General features: G+C 39.0%; 1 protein-coding gene across 1 annotated transcript in view; it reads left to right on the top strand.

The window, feature by feature from the left end:
- Positions 1 to 20,204, top strand: part of abcc5 (ATP-binding cassette, sub-family C (CFTR/MRP), member 5) — a 42,108-nt gene that overhangs the window by 20,641 nt on the left and 1,263 nt on the right. Inside the window, exons 14-28 of the mRNA XM_079620434.1 lie at positions 4,343 to 4,415; positions 5,335 to 5,538; positions 5,664 to 5,807; positions 6,433 to 6,529; positions 7,312 to 7,496; positions 8,406 to 8,552; positions 8,654 to 8,783; positions 10,574 to 10,856; positions 10,991 to 11,177; positions 13,113 to 13,202; positions 13,331 to 13,520; positions 14,108 to 14,267; positions 16,702 to 16,780; positions 16,998 to 17,111; positions 17,765 to 17,929. Of these exons, the coding sequence (XP_079476560.1) occupies positions 4,343 to 4,415; positions 5,335 to 5,538; positions 5,664 to 5,807; positions 6,433 to 6,529; positions 7,312 to 7,496; positions 8,406 to 8,552; positions 8,654 to 8,783; positions 10,574 to 10,856; positions 10,991 to 11,177; positions 13,113 to 13,202; positions 13,331 to 13,520; positions 14,108 to 14,267; positions 16,702 to 16,780; positions 16,998 to 17,111; positions 17,765 to 17,929 (2,248 nt within the window). The remainder of the gene's footprint in view (positions 1 to 4,342; positions 4,416 to 5,334; positions 5,539 to 5,663; positions 5,808 to 6,432; positions 6,530 to 7,311; positions 7,497 to 8,405; positions 8,553 to 8,653; positions 8,784 to 10,573; positions 10,857 to 10,990; positions 11,178 to 13,112; positions 13,203 to 13,330; positions 13,521 to 14,107; positions 14,268 to 16,701; positions 16,781 to 16,997; positions 17,112 to 17,764; positions 17,930 to 20,204) is intronic.

Raw genomic sequence — 20,204 nt, 5'->3', positions numbered from 1 at the left:
TTGTCGATAATACTATTAATCGATACAACTTCTCGATCATCGATTAAGCAGGTTCATGCGGGTGCGCTGCTCAACCGCGAAACAAAGCGAGCGCGTTTTGTTTGGGACCATTTTACACCTTCATTATGACTATGAGTTTGTGTGTTCATTTGCAGCCTTTGTTTTGTGCAAATGTAAGTTGTAATATTGTGTTTATTTTGTGTATTACTATCTATATCTGATTTATCTTATATTGGATGCATCCCTTGAATGAACGCTGTAGTGCGCGTGATCAGCTTCAGCGCGCGCAGCTCAAACGGCTCTGCACGACTAATAATGACTATTGGCAGGACTGTCATATTACATAACATTATAAAGAGAACAATATTGTAATAAAACATTGTGCATTATTTGAGTTTAGTTGCCGTGTCGCGTTGCTCCAGGAAGAGCGCGTCCACAACATGATCATTCTGAATGAATGGCACGTAACTTAGTTCAAGTTCACTTGTGCATTCACGTCATTTTGTGCAGAAATAATTTGTAATATTATGTTTATTTTGAATATATCTGATTAATCTCATATAGGATGCGTTTCTTTGAGTTAAATAACGCGCTAGCAAACTAAGTGCTCCAGTTTAACGGTAGCCTTCATTCAGCGCGCGCAGCTCAAACAGAAATGCACGACTAATAATAACGATGAATAATTTGGGACTGACATATTACATGACATAAATGACATTACATAAAACACGAGAACACTATTGTATTAAACCGCTGTGAATGCATTGGGTTTAGTTGCCGTGTTCAGTGTGTTGTTCAGGGAGAGCTCGTCCACAGTCACACATTCTGCACGCGTCTGAGGCGGCGCTGGTGACGCGTTGTATAGTAGTCATTATATTTGATAATTAAATAATCAATGACATTGAAACATTCATCCATCGATCATGGTAATTTGTGAAAATTGACATCCCTAAACAACTGTTACAATAAAACATCAATTGAGCAATATAACATGCATTTTTATTCAGTATATATGCAATATTTTGCTTTTTATGTTAAAGACACTATTGATACCGTGAGAAATGTACATTCTCAGGAAAATAGCCGCTTATCAGTTAATCGTTAATCGATCGATAAGGTCAATCAACTAATGATTAATGAATTAATCGATAATTTGCATCCCTAAATACAACTAAATACAATTACATTCATTTTGTAATTTAATAACATAATTTCATTACACACAACTAGTCATTTCTCAACCCTGCATACATTTTGTTTTAAAATATAGATAATGATCAAATTCTTGAAACAAATTAAATTAAATGTTATTTAATTAGTTGTGTTCCAATGTTATTTTTATTTCAAAGTTATCAAATAACACACAGTGCATAATGCAATCATATCGGACATATACTGTAAAGCTTCATTGTTAAACACTTCACTTAAAATATGTATATGAATTTCTTAGAATTAAAATTGTTCTGCTTCCTTTAATTCAAATTCGAATTGTAATTCTAGATCCTGTTGTTGACCTCAATTCAAATTCAAGAATTGAATTGGAATTCAGGAGTCATTCTCAATTAAATTCTGAATTGTGCACAAGCCTGCCTTTGCAGCGCTATAATGTCAGCGAACATCCCGACGCCGCCCACACTGCTGAGAGCACTGTTTGGATGAATATGTAAATATGTATTGCACGCTTTCCTCTTAATAACAAAATGAACACAACAAAAATGACAGCTGTAAGAAAACAGCAGTTAAAGGGTTAGTTCACCCAAAAATGAAAATAATGTCATTAATGACTCACCCTCATGTCGTTCTAAGCCCGTAAGACCTCCGTTCATCTTCGGAACACAGTTTAAGATATTTTAGATTTAGTCCGAGAGCATTCTGTCCCTCCATTGAAACTGTATATACAGTATACTGGCCATGTCCATAAAGGTAATAAAAAGATCATCAAAGCAGTCCATGTGACATCAGTGGGTTAGTTAGAAGTTTTTGAAGCATCGAAAATACTTTTTGGTCCAAAAATAACACAAAATAAGACTTTATTCAGCATTGTATTCTCTCCCTTGTCTGTTGTCAATCCTTCACAGTTACGCTGATGGCGTAAGACGCTGATGACGTGTATTTCTGGTGCGCCCGAGCTTCGTTTACAGTCTGAGGGAAACGCACGCTGTAAAAGTGTCTCATCCGCGACATGCACATTTACGCACCATTAAAAAAATGATATCCACGCAAACAATGTAGAATAGCTTGAATATAGCGTGCGTCTCCCTCAGACTGTAAACGAAGCTCGGGCGCACCAGATAACACGTCATCAGCGTCTTACGCCAGCAGCGTCACTGCGGAGTCGTGAACGCAGATTCACAACAGACCCGGGAGAGAATACAATGCGGAATAAAGTCTTATTTTGTTTTATTTTTGGACCAAAAAGTATTTTCGATGCTTCAAAAACTTCTAACTAACCCACTGATGTCACATGGACTACTTTGATGATCTTTTTATTAAAGGGTAACTAAACACTAAACCAACTTTTTTTAGTTAATGATCTGTACGAATGGAGCTTCATAAATGCTGTTCATTGATTCGAGTACTTTTTTTAACATTTGAGTATAAAGTGTTTTAATTTTCAAATATATGGTGTAAAAACGTCTGAGTGCTGCCCTCTTCAGGTTAAACGGAATCTCCTGCAGTAGGGGTACTCTCTGACGTAGGGTACTCTCTGACGCTGCGAGCTCAACACGCCCCTGTCAGCCTCTGGTATAAAAGCATCTGCTTCCGTCAACACCAGAGCGAGTCAGGAGCTGGAAATTGGAATTACGAGTTTTGAAAACGATCAGGATAGCGTATTTTAGCATCTAGTTAGCATAGCATTTATAGTTATTTAGATTATTTTGTGTAGCCTAGGTAGTTATTTAGCATAGTTGTTAGTGTTGTTAGAAGCATAGTTAGTTAGTAGCATAGTATTGCATCAGTTAGGATAGTGTAGATTTTTAGCATTAGCTTTATCTGTATTAGTACAGTGGTTAGGCTGGTATAGGTGTAGTGTTGCCGGTTGCAACAGCGCTGCTGGACTGTATAACTTCCCACCAGACTTAGAAATTAGGCGCCAGTGTTTACATGCACTTGTGTGCCAAACGCTGCTCTTCCTGCATGGACTCCACAACAGCCGGCGCGTTTTGCTGGATATTTTTTTTCACATAGCGGCAAAATATGCTTAACGTAGGTCAATAGTAATAATAATCCACTCAGACACTGGACCCATTCTCTCTTGCGCGGCTGCTTCGCTAGCATCGTCGGATGCCGATCGCGAGGCAGGAGTTAATGCGATGCGACACCGCAGTTTGAGCTAGAGGCTCGAATTGATATGATTTTAGCTCTGTGTCCACAGACAATTCCTCCACTTCAGGTGAGAAAAGTCCTCAACTTTAAATGACCGCTCTGTTGCAAAGCTACTTGCGTCACTCTCCATCTTAGCGAGTCTGACAGCAGCTGTCAGTCACTGCGGGTCTGTCAATCACCCGCTCAGCCCCGCCCTCGGTTCGTCCGTTGGGCTCTGCCCACTTTTCCAGCATTTTTCAAATATTGCCAGTGGGTGGAGTCAGGCTCTGACCAGGGGTTTAGTTACCCTTTAACTTTATGGACATGGCCAGTATACTGTATATACAGCTTCAATGGAGGGACAGAATGCTCTCGGACTAAATCTAAAATATCTTAAACTGTGTTCCGAAGATGAACGGAGGTCTTACGGGCTTAGAACGACATGAGGGTGAGTCATTAATGACATTATTTTCATTTTTGGGTGAACTAACCCTTTAAGAAAGCATAAAGCAGAAGAAATGATGCGGAGAAGATTTTCATGTCAAAGAAGGCGGAGCCACAGAGCCACACCTATTACATAATCACCACTGACCAATGGTAGTTCGAAGGCGTTTACCACCCAGAGCAAACTTTTCTGGAAAGTCTTTGAACTTTGAACTTGGTCTGAAATTATGGTTTGTTCTTCAATTTCGCTTGAAGTATATTGTGGCCTTTTTTCAGTGAAACACGTCAGTACTTTTTGGTTTGCCAGCCGGCTGCACTAAAGGAATGTAATGAATAATGTGTTTGCGTCAGCGTGAAGTAGACTAGAGGGCTGAGCAAGTAAAAAGGGTCTGCAGGCGGTGCGTGACTCAGCACAGAGATAAAATGAGCACAGACAACCTTGAATATTTGTTCTTTGTCATTAAATAGCCTCCACACGCCTCCTGATGAAATATAGTCTACGTATTATAGATGTAATGGCACCTTGCTTGATATTTCACCTTAAAGCGTGATCATATTTGATCCTCCTGTGTCTTTGACATGTCTCCTGCAGGTATCAGGCTGTTCTGAGTGCTTGCTGCTTGAGACCAGACCTGGCCATCCTCCCTTGTTCTGACCTGACTGAGGTAACACATCCTACAGAATAACCAACAGTAGTGATGCACCCAAAGTTGAGCTAGAATACTCAAAAACTCCCATTCAATAATCACAGTAAGCTTTTGTGCTTCGCTACTATTGATATGAAACGGTCTCCGCTTTCAAATTCTTTAAATATCACAAAATTCAAACAATAAATGTAGTTTTGTTACTCTTTAATGTGCGGTGAGAGATCGCTGTAGCCGCGGATCAGTTCAAGCAACATGTGAACTGATCATCTCTTCCTTTTCACTAGTTATAGCACAAAAAACATGAATGAACATCAGAAGGTATGTTGAAAGATAGAGTACGTCTGTCTCATGTAATCGCTCAATCAGTGTTATATATATTTTATGTCAATAAAATGTAACATTGCATTTGCCTAAAAAAAGCCATTCAATGTCCTCAGCTAGAAAAAAAACTCTTAGAGAGGAGCATTTTGCTAAATATATGCACTGTATCACATATTAATAATATTTTTATTTAACATGTTAGTGATGTCTTTATTATTTGATGTATATTTGAATTAATAAATACATTTGAATACATATGTCTAGCCACCGTTGTATTTATTTCAATGAATAGGAGTAAAAACATAATTATATAATCAAACCTTTGATATAGAAACTGCCTTATGTGCAATTTAAATGTTTATATATGAATATTGAGTATTAAATAAAATAGATTAATGCATTGATTATTAAATAAGCTTTACTTTTAGTTTTCGGCTAACTGATGGTTCAGGTGTTTCAGTAAAAAATTAAAATTGGTGCATCACTAATCAGCAGAGATACTCTTAGACCTGAGCTACAAATAGATGAATAATTCGATACAAACACTCAATTCTCATTTATAATGGGCCTATAATCAGGGCCAATGTTTTATACGTGGTGTGATTCCCTCTGTCAGATTGGTGAACGTGGTGCCAACCTGAGTGGTGGTCAGCGTCAGCGGGTAAGCCTGGCGCGAGCTTTATACAGCAACCGGGACATTTATATTCTTGATGACCCTTTAAGTGCTCTGGATGCTCATGTCGGAAATCACATCTTTAACAACGCCATTAAGAAGCAGCTGCGTGGCAAGACCGTCATCTTTGTCACTCACCAGCTGCAGGTACTTTACAATGTCATGCCCCGTCATGTGAGACAACCATGTTTTAACCATGCAAGCCACTTACCGGTAATTATTCGCACTGGATTACGATCACAGCATATGGTAATGGGCGTTTCTGTTATCAGTATCTGGTGGACTGTGATGACGTGATCGTCATGCGTGACGGCAGCATCACAGAGCAAGGCAGCCATGAGGACCTGATGAATGTGAATGGAGACTACGCCGCCATGTTCAACACACTTCAACTGGGAGAAACACACATCATTGAGGTCAGTATCTCTTTAATCAGCCAAAAATGGAAAACTCTATAATTTACTAACCTCATGGCATTTGGTCACATGATGTGCAAGAACCAATGATGTTTGATGATAGTTGATTTGAGTTTCAAGGAATAAAGGCTTACATTTCAGTCTGTTTATCATACAAAAAAATCATGCCGCTTCAGAAGACTTCCTTTTGGCCTGATTTTGTTCGAAATAACTTCACAGCAGTGAAAATTTCACTTCTATTTCGCTTGAAGTATATCGGGCCTTTATACAGTATTTCATAAAATGGACAAAACATCTAAAACATTATTCAAAATATTTTCTTTTCTAATCCACAAAGTAAAGGAAGTCATACAGTCATACAGACAGAAGTATAATTTTTGGGTGAACTATCTCTTAAAGGTCATGTTTTATGTAAATCAGATGAAATAGGGAAAATGGGGAAATGGTTCAGAGACAGTTCACCCAAAAATCATCATCCTCATGTCGTTCCAAACCCATATGACTCTAAAAGGAGAAGTTTTAAATGTTTACGCAGCTCTTTTTCAACCGCACCGTCAGTTCTTGCTCAATGCGTGTTTCTTCCACATGCTGGAGTTCTCAAATCTGTTGTTTTGTGTCATCTCAGGTTCCGAATAAGAAATCTGGGAGTTCCCTGAAGAAACCCTTAGAGAGCAAAAAAGCAGGATCTGTCAAAAAAGAAAAAACAGTCAATCAGGATGATGGTAAATATGAGCATGTTAAACCGTAAATTATACTGTGTGCTACATCAGTGATTCTCAACTTGTTTTTGCCATGGGACCAACATTTTCCCAGGGTCATTAAGCTGTGACCCAATTTTGTATTCCTAAAAAAATTAAAATAGCAGTCCCAAACTACTTCGTTAATACAATAAAGTTGGTATGAGCCACCAAAAAATATACAAAATTGCACAAAAGTAAAAATAGTGGCATTTTGGGGTTACAGAAACAACAGTTACCATGGTAAATACACAATACTAACATGAACTGTTAATGAAACATGGAAACTGCTTCTGATGACTACAAATGAACATCATACCTGCATGCAAATCCTTCCCAGCGAACACAAAAGTACCAGTTACCTAATTTATTGGTACTTTTTGCTAATTTCATTACTAATCGACAACACAGCCACGCCATTGCGTGCTTGTAATTTCTTTTGCGCTTTATTTATAATGAAGTGATATGCGGTGAGCGCCGCCACATTTGCATGTGCAATTGAAGAGCTGACAGGAAGTTTTTTTTTCTGAGGTGAGACTTTTTTTTCTAACAGGTTACAAAAATAACATTCAAATAATTACGCTGAGCCTGACAACTCATTTATAGCCTGACAACAAGTCAACAATACATTTGTTGTTGTTTCTTTGAACCGCACACTCCACGACCCACTAGTTGAGAAACACTGCTCTACATAACCTCCCTGTAGGCCTCACGTTTAGTCATGCTTACCCTTATGATTTACCTCACTCCTGTTGGTTTTCTTTCAGGTCAGCTGATGCAGGTGGAAGAGAGAGGGAAAGGCTCAGTGCCCTGTGACGTGTACAAAGTGTACATCCAGGCTTTAGGAGGGTGGCTCGTCTTCCTCTTCATCCTGGCCCTCTTTATTGTCAATGTGGGCAGCATAGCCTTCAGCAACTGGTGGCTCAGCTACTGGATCAAACAGGGCAGCGGGGTAAGAGATGCGGGGCAGTTTGGAGCAAAATAATTGCAAAAAGGCTTCATTTCCAAGAGACCAGAGTAGAAGTGTTTAAATATTTGATGTGCTTGTGACCTTTACCGCTGGTTTGTGTCTTTTCTTTCTGGAACTGTTACTGTTAGTGTGTCAAACTTTGGAAATTGTAAATCACAAATGACTAATTATATTTGTTTTGATCACAACTCATGCACTGAATATCGATATTTAAAACATTATAAAAAAAAATCTGAACAGCTGCTCAGCTTTTACTTTGGTTTTTATTGGTTAGGTGTAATAAGCTTGATCTTTGCGTCATATTCATAACAGCATTTCTGTAATGAATAAACATCAATTGACACATCTTTTTTTTTCATTGAATATTGCAGTGTTTACTGTAAGTGATTAATTGGTGCACATCTTTTTTAATTATTGTGCCCTAAAGATTACCAATTATTGTAATCTTTAACATTACCTCTACACCAATGTGCAAACAACAAGGATTTGACAATTCAGTCAATTCCTGATGGGCAAAACCTTCAGAAATACAGAAATAAAAATACAACAAAAAAATAAATACACTTTTTATTTTTGTTCTAGAAGCTGTTTCATTTGGATTTACGTAACAATAGAGAAGAAAAGGCTGTTACAAGTTTTCAAGCCGTCTTTAATGGTTAAGACAATAAATATATGCCATACTGTGAATCCACTTCAGCATTAATATTGTATTAATTAGTCTTTGGCAATACGCACATCTAAGTAGGCCGTTGATTAATTTATTAACTATATAAATAGATTCTGGACACAAAATGCCATTACTGAGTATCATCCGTTTTAACATGTTTCACTACATAATGCAAACTATTTTTGTATACACATTTATGTGTCTAATGGTTTCTTGCTCAACAGAACACCACAGTGCAGGTGGGGAACAGTTCAGTAGTGAGCGAGAGTATGCGGGATAACCCTCTGATGCACCACTACGCTGGTGTCTACACCATGTCTATGGGAATCATGCTCCTTCTCAAACTACTGAGAGGCACCGTGTTTGTCAAGGTGAGATTTTCCGTCATGTAGTTGGTTTTATAGCGTCTATAATCCTATACCAAGCTGTCAGAGGGAGAGGTCCATGTTTCATTCAGATCTTCTTTTTTTAGTTTACTCTGCGTGCCTCCTCAAAGCTCCATGATGAACTTTTCCAGAAGATTCTTCGTAGTCCCATGAAATTTTTTGACACAACGCCCACGGCTCGCATCCTCAACCGATTCTCCAAAGACATGGATGAAGGTGAGAACTGTTGGAGGGTTAGAATGTGTCAATGTCTTCAAATGGGGTGTGTGAAATTGACCAAAAATAACATCTCTGTATTTTCTGGGATTTTAACTATAATTATATTTTGGTTAATGTGTTAGACCTGTTGTGTAGGGGTGATTTCGGACACATCCACTGATTCATTCAGGAACAAAACACCACTCTGTGTTTCCCGGAGACTCACAGCAGTTCTGTTACGGCTTGGTTTGGAAATATTGCCGAAATAGAGGAAAAAGAGACAATATTGTTAATATTGTGACTAAAATGTAACTCACAATATTAACTTCGTTTATTAAACTGTTGTATAAAATCAATATCACATTTGCAGTCGTGCTGGTGATATTCAGGAAAACCAGAATGCTTGTGTGATAGTGCTGAACCATATCATATAGAAATTAGTGCCATCAAATCGATTAATCGTGATTAATCTCATCTAACATAAATGTTTGTGTTTATATAAATATATATATTGAGGGCTCTATTTTAACGATCTGAAACGCAAGTGTCAAAGCGCAAAGCGCAAGTAACTTTGTGGGCGGATCTCGGAGCTGTTGCTATTTTCCCGGCGGGATAAATGACTCTTGCGCCCGGCGCAAATCTAAAAGGGGTTGGTCTGAAGTAGCTTCATTATTCATAGGTGTGGTTTGGGCGTAACGTGAAATAAACCAATCAGAGCGTCCTCTCACATTCCCTTTAAGAGCAGGCGCACTTGTTCCATGGCGGATTGCTATTATAACGGCGGATTTGCCAGCGCACGCCAGGAGCGGTTCACAGCCGAGGAGACCGACGTTCTCGTCAGGACCGTAAAAGACAGAGAAGTGACATTGGGGATGATGGGAGAAACCCACCCAAATTAGCTTCGGTTAAACAGGCTTATAATTTGGGTAAATATGTAGCCTAATCTAGATGATTTTTAAAAAAAAAATCTAGATAGATATTTTTCCACATCTTCACGGACACAACAATGATTTCCCTCGTGTGTTAATATTTTTCCTTGTAATAATGTATGATTTGCAAAAATGAAAACTGCTGCGTCTGTTTATATTAGAGAATCAAAGTGGATGCGCGGCCTACATTATGTCCAAGCACGCGCCCTTAAAATACCATATGACTAACGCGCAACGCGCCACTGTCTTTAGACTGTTTTTTTTCTGGTCAGTGGCGCAATTGCTTTCTAAAACTGGAAAATAGCACCAGGGAAGTTTTGCGCCGGAACACGCCTCCTCTTTGCGCTGAACCGCCCCCGCGAGCGCAAGTTCATTCCCTAATTTACCGACGTGCGTCTGTGGAGGGAAAAGTCCGCTGTGCGCGGGTGCAAAATAGGAATGATACATGCGTCGGTGTACAAAGTCAATTGCGCTGGGTGCAAGATAGGACCCATAGTGTGTATATATTTATATATATATATATACACATACATATGTGCATATCTGTGTTTATATATATATATATATATCAATTTGTGATTTAAATATTAAATAAACGCAAACTTTTATGTTAGATGAGATTAATCGCGATTAATCGATTTGACAGCACCTAATAGAAATATAAGACATAAGGGGCGATTTCGCCTCATATATTGAATTTTGGGGGCATTTTACATCACGCAATGAAAGCAGGCCGGTTTTTGTTTGTGTTTTACAGAGTGACACATCATTAGAACAAACATTACGATATTATTGTAGATGATACATATCACACACCCCTACAATCAGACAAACTCTCTTACCTGTCTTACATTTCTAAACGCTTCCCTGTCTTCTCAGTGGACACACGTCTGCCGTTCCAGGCTGAGATGTTCATTCAGAACGTGATTCTGGTGCTCTTCTGCCTGGGTGTGATAGGCAGCGTGTTCCCTTGGTTCCTGGTGGCAGTAGGGCCGCTGGTCATCCTCTTTACGGTGCTGCACGTGGTTTCACGAGTCTTCATTCGAGAACTCAAACGATTAGACAACATTACACAGTCACCTTTCCTGTCCCACGTTGCCTCCAGCATTCAGGGCCTGACCACCGTGCATGCTTATGGCAGAGAGGACGAATTCCTTCAAAGGTGAATGCTGGGATATCACTCTGCATCATTTTATACTGTTTCTTTTAATGTGCTTTACGGGAAGCATTATACGATAAGTTTATGATAAGACTTCCAGTGAGCTCACTTAATAGACTTTGTGTCTTTTATCCCAGGTATCAGGAGCTGCTGGATCAGAACCAGGCTCCTTTCTATCTGTTCAGCTGTGCCATGCGCTGGCTGGCAGTGCGTCTGGATGTGATTAGCGTGGCTCTCATTAGCATAACGGCTTTGATGATTGTCCTCATGCACGGCCAGATCCCTCCTGCATACGCAGGCCTGGCCATTTCCTATGCTGTTCAGGTGAGGGAAATTGTGCAAAACGTCTTTCATCTTTTGACTCTTTCAGTGTCAACCATTTGACATTTGGTTTAAAATTGAATCCTGAACTCTTGAAACTCTTTAAAAACAGGCTTGGGATATTGTTTGCTGTAGTTATAATATCAACAAAGCCTAATTTCCAAAAGTAAAACACAATTGATGTTAGTGGTCGACCGAAATATCGCCATTGCCGATATTATCATATTATTGGCCGACGTTGGAAGTGGGACTTTTATTTTGACAGCCCTAAGAACCCAGTACAGAAGCTCCTTTTCTCAGTCTTCTTTAGTTTTCTGTCTTTGTACAGTTCTTTCTAACAACTGAAAAGCAAATGCTATAATACTTTTTATATACTACCGAGATTCTGTAAATACTCATTTTAAACATTTTTTAAATCATTTTAAAAAGTCTTTGAATGTCTCATAAATATTTACTGCCACAAACCTAGCAAACTTCATCTTGTGTCCATAGTAAGGATGTGCCCGAAGCTGAATGCTATGTTTGGAAAGGAAATTATGCATTATATGGAGCCCCTAAGCCTAAAGGGACATGATGATAGAAAACAAATATGAGATGTGAGGAAAAAAATATAGTTGGGGAATTATATTGTATATAATTTGTGGACATCAGGGAGCCGATATTAATATGCGGGGTATTTAAATTGCTTTTAAATGACTTTTGCGGTCTAAAAATGATTCAGTCCCCTGAACTGAATCCCTCTCAACAGCACAAATCTGCAAAACCGTTGTTGTCTCAAACACACCTGATGCAACTAATCAAGGGCTTCATTAGTTAGAATGAAACACATGAAGCTAAAACACATGAAATATCTGAACTGGCTAGGTTTGATTGTCACATTTGACTGCATGTTAGAAATGTGGCAAAAGAATGGTCCAAAAAGTTAAGAGAAGAAATCTTCGCCCTCCAAAAACAAGGAACAGGATACAAAAAGATAGCAAAGTCACAATGTTCCTAGAGACAACGTTGGACGCATAGTTTGCATGTTCAAAGTTAAAGGAACAGTGGTTACACTACCAGGACGGGGCAGAAAAAGGAAGTGATCAGCGGCGGCAACCAGATTTCTGAGAAGGCAGGTTCAGAAAAACCCTCGAGTGACTGCAAAAGACTTGGTTTCAAGGTTTCAGCTGCAAGACGTACACCACTACTGACCCAAAAGAACAATAAAAGTCGGCTCCAATTTGCTCAAAATCAAATAAATAACCCTCAGAAGAGGAGGGGAGGGTTGAATAATTTGTATTTGTATTTTTTTTTCGATTCAACTGTAGACCTATATCGGTTTTATATTGGCCATCGACCACCCTGCTCTTTAAGATATCGGCATTGGGCATCGAAAAATCCATAGCGGTCGTCCATGATGATGTCAAGCAGGACGAGGCCCTGCAGGGAGAGCGTCACATTTCTCATTGCTGCTGGCTTCTGCAGAAATAGAAACTCCCCTGTTCTTTGCATCAATGGCAGATGGATGCAAGTGCCATTTTGTGCATGTTGTGCTTTTGTCCCACCGTTTTTCTGCCAAAATGTAGGTAAAAAAAAGTGAAGTGAGAACAGTGCTTTCCATTTTTAGCGCCTTCTCCTCCTGAGTCATTAATTATCTAGCTACCCTGGTAAACCGGTGCCACTAGTACTCACGGTGGTCTTCATGTTGATGACGCAAATGTACTGTGGTCTAGAGCCAAATAACAGAGACCTGCGGTGAAATAGGAAGGGAATCAGACTCGAGTTTGGACCAAACAATCAAAACAAGTGTGGAAAAAGCATAAGACATGGTCGACGTGGAAAACACATTTATTTTCCTCAAATGAGATTGAATAGGGTCATGTTGTCAGTTAACACAACAGAAGCTATTGTATAAAGGAAGCAGATTTTACCTGGCTGAACATCTTTCATCTCTCACAGCTAACAGGATTATTCCAGTTTACTGTTCGCTTGGCCTCCGAGACCGAAGCGCGGTTCACCTCAGTAGAGAGAATCCATCATTACATCAAGGTACTAGTATTAGATCGTTTTTTGACTGACAATTTCATCTTGACATTAACACTTTCATCTTTCTTTACGATGAATTCAGAATAGAGAGAATGAAGTCCAACGTTTGCTTTGTCACCTCTCTGTCTTAGTCTCTGTCTCTGGAGGCCCCTGCGAGGGTGAAAAACAAGGCTCCTCCATCTGACTGGCCCCAGGAGGGTGAGATCGTGTTTGATGGAACAGAGATGAGGTACAGAGACAACCTCCCACTAATACTGAAGAAAGTTTCCTGCACCATTCGACCGAAAGAGAAGATCGGAATCGTAGGACGAACCGGCTCAGGTCAGTCTCTTCTCGTGTCTCGACAATTACGACATTCAATTTAATGTAACTTTTTGAATCAGGCCTCATTTATAAAACACGCGTACGATCGGATTTGATCCTAAAGTCCATGGATTTTTTTCCTATGTCAAAAATGAGGAACAAATGAGGATTTATAAAGTGAAAGTGTTCTTATGCGTGCGCCAACTGAAGAGCATGTGTACAAAGTTTTTGTACTCATATATACCAGTAATTACAATAATCCAGCATTGTTTATTAAACCGTAAAGATAAATATTGAGCAAATGAGAATCTAGTATCATTTATTAATTATGAATGATTTCCTGAATAGAAAGTGTGTGTGTGTTATAACAATAGTTTTTTATAATAATTAAATCATAATTTATTAACGTGTTTTATAAATAAGTCGTAGGAACATTTCAAAAATTGACATATGTTCACATTTAGGGTCCTTTGACGTACATCTTAATAAATGAGGCCCCAAGCCTTTAATGAAATATGACTTTCATGACAAAAATAGAAGGTGAAATCCGATAATTAATGTCATAAAGAGAAAAACATTAAATCTGCCATCTTATCTGTCCTCAGGGAAGTCTTCTCTAGGAGTGGTTCTGTACCGGCTGGTAGAACCATGTGGCGGCTCCATTAAGATTGATGGTGTCAACATTTGCGACATTGGCCTTGCAGATTTGCGCAGCAAGCTGTCAATCATTCCACAGGAGCCAGTGCTTTTCAGTGGCACTGTCAGGTAAGCATGCACTCCTTCAGTGGTACTGCACTCCTTTATACTTAAATTCAATTGGTTAAATTTAATTCAATTGATTCCCAAATACCCTTTCACATGAATCATGATAGGGCTTCATGCGTCATGTGCTATTATTAACTTTCACATGAAAAATGTTTCAGAAGGATGATTTTACAAAATTGCAATATTGAAATCGGACACAAAGAAAACTCTGAAATCAGACAAAAGAACGTGTATTTGAACATAGCACAGGAAACACCATGCATTGATTTCTGCCATCTATGTTGAGTAATCCAGTCCAGTGATCATAGGCTGCTCTCTGAAAGGTCGACAGCAAATGGGGCTGAAGTTGAAATTGCTTGCACTCTAAGCATCGCGTTACAAGGCTTGACCTGTGCAAGCGCAGTGGTAATGCTAGAGCTTGCTGCTTCACATCATACAGGTCAATGCATTGAGAACAAAATCTGAACTGAGCTGGATAAAGTTACTAACTTTGCCACGTTGTTGTTAAACTGAATTGAATCAACATTGAGCAGAATTGACTGTTCGTAAAGACCCGCCCCCTTTAGTTACTGTCGCTGTGTCACCATGTTCTCACGCAGTGAAAAATACATAGCGGAGCAGAGAGGACACTGACAACACACTGACAGACAGGACAGACCAGGTTACTTTTCGGTTACTTTATTTAATACGTTTAATATCAAAAGTCTCACCTTTCAAATTTGGTCATTTTTAAAAAGAAATGTAAACAATAAATACCGTTTTGTGGCTCTTTAATGTGTGTGTCAGATCGCTGTGTCGCCTCAGTTAAAGGGCACCTATTATGGAATTTTGAAATTTATCTTTCATGTAGTGTGTAACATAGATCTAAGTGAACAAAAACATCCTGCAAAGTTTGAAATATGAAAGTGTACCGTATATAAAGTTATTTTCTTTCAAAAGTAAGAGTCGACTCTGAGTCATTTTTATGAATCGTTAGAAGACCGAAGCTTTTTCTCTGACTAGATGACGTCAACTTGTCAAGTTATTTGAATACGATACGCCCACTTATTGCGCTCCAACTAAGACCAGGGAAAACATCATGGCGACGAGACGCTGTGTTCTGAAGTGCGGCTCAAAAGCAAACTTTTTTCATCTGCCCAAGGAGGAGCATTTGAAGACTAAGTGGCTACAATTCATATAACTATACCACAGAAGTATAGTCCGAGCCTTGTGCTTTGTTCGCGTCATTTTGAAGACGATTGCTTTTTAAATGCAATCAAACTTGGATTCGCGAGCCGGCTGATATTGAAGGAAGGTTCAGTTCCAAGTGTATTTGCATCAGCTTCCTCCTCCGTATCACAACCTGTAAGTGTTATTAATAATTGTTGCTTTTATATTTTATGTAGCATGCTTAATAATTATTTTGTTTGTTGTGTAAGCACCGTTTAGCTTCTAGGTCTTCAATGACAATTGTATTGAGATAAGTGAAGTGTTTGTCGTTGTTTTCGGAGTTGTCTAAAGAATAGAGTAATACCTCGTAGTAACGTAACTGCATTTTTTTTTTTTGTAAAAACGTTATGTTTATGCATCGGGCTAATGCAAACAAAGACTGATTGTGCTTTTACAATATGAACTCTGGGCTATGCTCGCTAACATAACATTAAATTCTTTATCTTATTTTTCGTTTTTTACTACAAACTATAAAGCAGTGGACTATAATCATTATTATAATACAATTTAATTGATAAAAGCATCATTGCACTCCGTGTTAAAAATAAGTATTATCTCTGTAAACACTGCTGGGTCATCTGACCAATCGCAGATTAGCGTCGCGCAAAGGAGGGGTTTGAAAAACGAGTCGTTGAACGAATCATTTGGGAGTCGGTGAGCAAATCAGGTAAAAATAAATGCATATTATACGAAAACAAAAGTGTTTTTTGTCATTGCATGCATGTAAAACTGTTGTTGGGGACTCCCACAACAACATTAGGAACATTTTAAATGTCATAATAGGTGCCCTTTAAAGCTGCTCGTGAACCGATCATCTCTTCCTTCTAGTTCATTTATAGCATCAAATAAACATGAATGAACATCAGAAGGAATGTTGTTTTAACCGCGGAAAGGCGCCAGTACACTCCGCTTCTCAAGTTCAAATCATCCCATGTTAATCTACTAACTCTCCTGACTGCTTTGTCCGACAAAATGGCGGATGGCGAAGTATGATTGGTCAGATCACCTGTCAATCAAGCTCCCTGCGAAGGGTCAATTGAGCTGAATAATGAATTTACTGCTGAAATTTAATTTTTTCATAATTTTACACATTTTTGTAATGTGAAGCTGTATTAAAGCGCTACATAAGTAGACTGGACAGTGGGCAATGTTGACACGAGACTTAATCCCGCTTCATATGAATGTATTTAATTGTCATACAACTGTATTCTATATTTTCTAACAGATCCAACTTGGATCCATTTAAGCTGTATTCAGAGGAGCAAATCTGGGATGCCCTGGAGAGGACACACATGAAAGAATGTGTAAGCCAAACCCACACCATGTATAGCATTCACAGGCAAAGTTGTTTCTGGTTACCAACTCTTTTACATAGCAGCTTCTCATTTTGTCAAGTGCAAGTATGAAATCTCTGATGACTCGTTGTTGCTCTGGCCTCCATCATATTGCGGTTTCTTTCATTCTTCCCATGGCCTTGAATCTTTGTAATTCAGCGTTTTGCATCTCCTCTGTGTTGTTCAGGTGTCTCAGCTGCCTTTAAAGCTGGAGTCTGAGGTGGTGGAGAACGGGGAGAATTTCTCGGTGGGCGAGAGACAGCTGCTCTGTGTGGCCCGAGTTCTTCTGAGACAGTCCAAGGTGAGTTATCCCACTGACTGATATTTTCCATGAGAGAGAGACCCAATTGACCGTTCGCAAAGACCCGCCCCCCTTAGTTACTGTTGCTATGTCCGACAAGCTACGCCGCTCTCACGCCACACCATGTTCTCACGCAGTGAAAAATACATCGCGGAGCAGAGAGGAGACTGACAACATGCCGATAGACAGACCAGGTTACTTTTCGGTTACTTTTTATATGAAACAAAGTCTCACCTTTCAAATCTGGTCATTTGTTAAAGCAATTTAAACAATAAATACCGTTTTGTGGCTCTTTAATGTGTCTGATATAGATCGCTGTAGAGCCTCAGTTAAAGCTGCTCGTGAACCGATCATCTCTTCCTTCTAGTTCATTTATAGCATCAAATAAACATGAATGAACATCAGGAGGAATGTTGTTTTAACCGCGTAAAGGCGTCAGTACACTCCGCTTCTCAAGTTCAAATCCTCCCATGTTAATCTACTAACTCTCCTGACTGCTTTGTCCGACAAAATGGTGGATGGCGAAGTATGATTGGTCAGATCACCTGTCAATCAAACTCCCTGCGAAGGGTCAATCGAGATTATCGGATAAAACAGAACAGACTTCGTCTCATTTAACCAGGTCATCCACTTTGTTTCCTCCCAATTTTTAGATCTTGATCCTGGATGAGGCCACGGCGGCCATGGACACGGAGACCGACTGTTTGATTCAAGAGACGATTCGTAATGCATTCGAGGACTGCACTACTCTGACCATTGCACATAGAGTTCACACAGTGCTCAACTGTGACCGTATTATGGTGCTCAATCAGGGACAGGTACGGTGTAGTGGTGTCATCATGACTAGTTTTAATGAAAGACAATCTGTGGTAGCAGTACAATATCAAAGGTTGTTGCTGTGGGAAGTAGGGGATGGGTGATATAGCGAAACATTTCTCATTTTTTTCCCCAAATGTTTACGATATTCAAATCTTTGCAAAAAGGTACAGGTGAAACTCAAAGTTTCGAAGTTAATTCATTTCAGTAATTCAACTTAAAAGGTGAAACTAATATATGATATAGACTCATTACATGCAAAGTGAGATATTTCAAGCCTTTATTTGTTATAATTTTGATGATTATGGCTTACAGCTTATGAAAACCTTTTCACAATATTCTAATTTTGAATTTGGGGTTAAAAAATTAAAAGTTGATTTTATTGCCCATCCACTGACCCCCACCCATGAAAATGACATGATCCGGGAATAATCTGGACATGCTGCTTTTTCCTAAATGAACACAAAAGGAACGTTTAAAATCCATATAAATATGAACATTTAAAAAAAAAATTGTAGGTTGTTGCAACAACATATCTTTCTGAAAAACAAAGAAACAAGAAGATTAAAGAAACACAACAATAGAACAAATGGCTGGTCTATTAGTTTGCGTTGGAAAGACTTAATGCACAGGATATATTTTGACATACAGTATCAGTATACTGTATATTCTTGTAGGTCCTGTCCATTGCTATGGTTATCAGTGTCAATCATCATATTTCATCATAATCCTGTCTTTAATCCAGTATTTTAAAATCAACCCTGTACTTTACAGTGTGTATCTAGCAACATGAAAATTAAACTTGTATTTAAATGGTGAATTGGTTATAAACAGACAGCAAGCAAAGAGCACTACCTTAATAATCACCGAGGCTATCAATCACTTCGTCACTTATGATCAATGAAGTTGTCTACACTGTGCTATAAATCTCTTATTTACAGTGTATACACTTTGTTTGTTATAACGAAAGGATTGGCGATCATGTAGAACCCTGTCCAAGTGAACCTTTTGAGTGGATTCGAACTAACTCAAATGCCTCTCATTGGCTATTACGTTCACACGCTCAACAGACATGTCTGTGATTGGTTAAAACGCTGTCAAACACATTGTACATAGAAACCTTTGACACTGTTCACAGACCGCGATCATACACGAACAGGAGTGTTTGAAAGCATCTGCCTATCAGCTGTCATAGGCCCCATTTACACTGCATGGTTCAAGTGACCCAATGTCGATTTTATTTTTTCCTCATGTGGCACAGATCGGGTATGACCGGCGAACGTGTAAGCAGGAAAAAAGCACATTGATTCCGATATTCTCAGTCGGTTTCAGGCCTATATTCTCAATAAATCAGATATGAATCGGATACGTGCATTTGCGTCAGCCATGTAAGCAGACAGATCGGATATTCCCCAATAAATGTGAGTCGTACGTCATTAAAAAAGGGACGATAACTCAGGTGGACACCAACTGTGATCACATGACTTATTAATGGCGCGATGGAGGACGAAGGCTCATCAACACAGTGGAGTAATGCGGAGGTAGTATGTCTTTTGAGCCTTTGGGATGAAAAAATGCAGGGTTACTGAAATGAATCTGTGTTTGAAGAGATTTCAGGAGAGGCACGATTTTAAGCGCTCATGGCTATAGTGCCAACATAAATAAAACGTTTAAAATGCAAATACAAAGCGGTCAAAACACTGGATAATTATTTTGTTTGCATCTGCATCCATTGCATATCGCGCCGTTTTACTTGCTTTTCCGGGTCAGAACGTCTACATTGGGTTGTTTCGGCAGTGTATAGTGTAAATGCAAATATCGGATACGGGTCACTTTTAAAAGATGATGTAAGCGGGCCGTCAAAAATTGGGCATCAAGACCTGCAGTGTAAATGCAGCCATAGTCGTGAGACAAAAAAAAAATAAAACTGGTGAAATTGGCTTACTGTCTTTTTGTAAGCTAAGCTTTACAATTAGGAAATTGTAGACAACTTCATTGATCATAAGTGCCGAAGTGATTGATAGCCTCGTTGATTAAAAATATTGCAATATTTCCTAATTTTATATCGTCAGCACAGATATCGTGATAATGTTGCTAATTAGGGTTCTGCCGATATCGCTGAGGCCTTTGACGACACTAGTGCTAATCTTCAATGTATTACCCAGCCCTAGTGGGAAGAAATCCATTGCTCCATGGTTCCTTCAAACGTATTTGTTGAAAGAAGACTCTTTCTGTGGTTCCTCTGTTAAACTGACTCTTTCTTCTTCTTCTTCTTTT

The sequence above is a fragment of the Phoxinus phoxinus genome, assembly GCF_949152265.1.
Source record: "Phoxinus phoxinus genome assembly, chromosome: 8".
In the NCBI taxonomy this organism is placed as follows: domain Eukaryota; kingdom Metazoa; phylum Chordata; class Actinopteri; order Cypriniformes; family Leuciscidae; genus Phoxinus; species Phoxinus phoxinus.
The sequence above is the reverse complement of the archived record's forward strand: the minus strand, read 5'-3'. Positions and strand labels throughout refer to the sequence as shown.